Source organism: Gavialis gangeticus, unplaced genomic scaffold (assembly GCF_001723915.1).
Source record: "Gavialis gangeticus isolate Ggan-Ray unplaced genomic scaffold, GavGan_comp1, whole genome shotgun sequence".
Taxonomy (NCBI): domain Eukaryota; kingdom Metazoa; phylum Chordata; order Crocodylia; family Gavialidae; genus Gavialis; species Gavialis gangeticus.
The window spans coordinates 1,925,806-1,928,118 of record NW_017728998.1 but is presented as its reverse complement, the minus strand read 5'-3'; the positions used below and the strand labels follow the sequence as shown (position 1 = coordinate 1,928,118).

Here is a 2,313-nt window from a genome sequence, read left to right as displayed (position 1 = left end):
TGCTTGAAATCCCTTCTAGAGGCAGATGCTTTCAACAGCTCCTGAGAGAGTTTCCAGCAAAACAGATTCTCTGTGTCTCTTAAGGACCTTCTGCTCTGACAAATACTAGCCTGCTCTTGCCCGGCTCTGCGGTGGGTTTAGTCGTAGCTGCTGCTCTGCTCCACAGACAGTCCTGAAGACTTGTCTGGCATTTCTGCCACCCTCCTAGCTCCTGTAGGTCTGGATCCTGGTGGTACTCATTAGTGCAGATGCCCACAGCAGAATCCAGCAGGCTGCACTTCCAGAGAAGCCTTGGCTCCCCTTACAAGAGGACACATTTCCCATGGGGTTCCCAGGTGGCTTAGAGCCTGTCAGCTTCTCCAGTCCATCAAACCACATGAATCAGCAGAAGAGACTTGGCCCAAATTCTCAGAGGCAGGTTCTGAATCTCTTCAGCCTCTGCAAAAGAAGGCTGAGAGGTGATCTTGTGGCCGTCTATAAATTAATCAGGGGGAACGAAACAAGGGATAGGAGATGCTCTGTTTACCAAAGCACCCCTTGGAGTAACTAGAAATAGCAACCACAAACTAGCAGAAAGCAGATTTAGGTTAGACATCAGGAAGAACTTCTTTATAGTAAGGCTTGTCAGAATCTGGAACGGGTGTCCAAGGGAGGTGGTGCTCTCCCCTACCTTGCGGGTCTTTAAGAGGAGGCTGGACATGCACCTGGCTGGCGTCATCTGACCCCAGCGCTCTTTCCTGCCCAGGGCAGGGGGTCAGACTCGACGATCTGCTGAGGTCCCTTCTGACCCTAATATCTGTGAAACACTTGGGAACTCACCCAATGCACTGGTGCTGGGCTCTGGCTGTGGTCGGGGACTGGTGCTAGTGGGAAGCTGGGATGTGCCAGCTACTTCCCTGATGGGACAGGTCTAGCTGGCAGAGTCTGATGCCAGCCCCTGAGTGGGTGCCAGGTCCCACACTGGCCAGTGCAGAGTGGTTCGGGGCTGTGCCAGGGAGGGGGGCAGCTGTGATTGCTCCTGTCTGGGTGGTGGCAGCAGGAGAGGAATGAAGCCAAGCCAGGGCCAGGCCATCTCGAGCCTCCACTCCCTGCCAGGTGTGGGGGGAGACCCAGGGGTCTCCTGGCGGGTTTGTGCACCTGGAGCCGCACTCACCCCATTGCCTGTGGCCCCCAGCTCTTCGAGTTCAGCATCCCCGAGTGCGAGTACACAGCCTGGAGCCGGGTGGTGCAGCAGCACGGGCTGCACAGGGACTGGCTGGAGCGGGACACGCCCATCGCCCACATTGCCTTCAACCCCCGGCAGCCCACGCAGCTGCTCCTACACGACACGCACATGCTCTGCATCCTGGACAAGTCCCTGGTGAGTCTGCGCCCTGCTGCCTGCCTGGGCGAGGTTGGGGGGCAGGTGGTTCTCCGGGGCCGGCCCCTACAGCCTCCCTGGCCAGGAGCCCTGTGGCCACATCCTTGGTTGTGGCTGGGACAACGGTGCTTTGGGCGGGTCACTGTCTGTGGGAATGGTTCTTGGGGGTTGTGCTCTGGTCATAAGCCTGCAGGATTCAGTGCAGTGCTGGGCACAGAACAGGCCTCTCTGCCTACCTGAGCACCGCAAGGCTCGTCCCCTTGCGTGGGGCAGGACCACGCAGCTCCTGGGGAACGGCCTTCCTCCAGCCCACCCTGCCAGCTCCCCAGAGGGCTTGGCTCTCTGGGTGCTTGGCTGTGCTCCTACAGAGCCCTGGAGGGTGCCTGAGGGTGGGCACGGCGTCCCCCACATCAGGAACCCTCAGCCCCTCCATCTCCCCAGCCCCTGCCCGACGACAACACCCCGCTGAACAACCAGGCCTTGCTCAAGCAGCTCTCGGAGAAGGCCCGCCGGACCCACGCTCACGCCTTCAAGATCTGCAAGAAGTACCAGGTCTGTGCCCTGGGGCTGCGTGGGGTGCGGGGCACCGGCTTGACCTCTCCAGGGGTGCTGCCCTGTTCAGCCGCAGCAGTGCAGGTGCTTGTGGCAGGGCCGCGCACCCCATTTCCCCATCAGCAGACCCATGAGCTGGGTCTCAGGGGCTCCTGTGCTCCCAGAGCCGCTCTGACCCCGTGCTTCTTGCTGCCCTGCAGCCCTTGCTGTTCATGGATCTGCTGGACGAGGACTGCCTGGTGGTGGTGGAGCGGCCCCTGACGGACATCCAGGCCCAGCTGCCCCCGCCCGTCCAGCAGAAGAAGTTCGGCACGTAGGGCGGAGTGGGCCACGGACACTATGCTGCCATGCTCTGGTGCTGCTGCAATAAACCTCCATGCTTCCCCAGGGCTGTGCTCTTC

General features: G+C 60.5%; 1 protein-coding gene across 1 annotated transcript in view; it reads left to right on the top strand.

Moving 5' to 3' along the window:
- UTP4 (UTP4, small subunit processome component) overlaps positions 1-2,313 on the top strand; it is an 11,806-nt gene extending 9,493 nt beyond the window's left edge. The window contains exons 14-16 of the mRNA XM_019505242.1: positions 1,175-1,360; positions 1,802-1,912; positions 2,113-2,313. Of these exons, the coding sequence (XP_019360787.1) occupies positions 1,175-1,360; positions 1,802-1,912; positions 2,113-2,229 (414 nt within the window). The 3' untranslated portion in view covers positions 2,230-2,313. The remainder of the gene's footprint in view (positions 1-1,174; positions 1,361-1,801; positions 1,913-2,112) is intronic.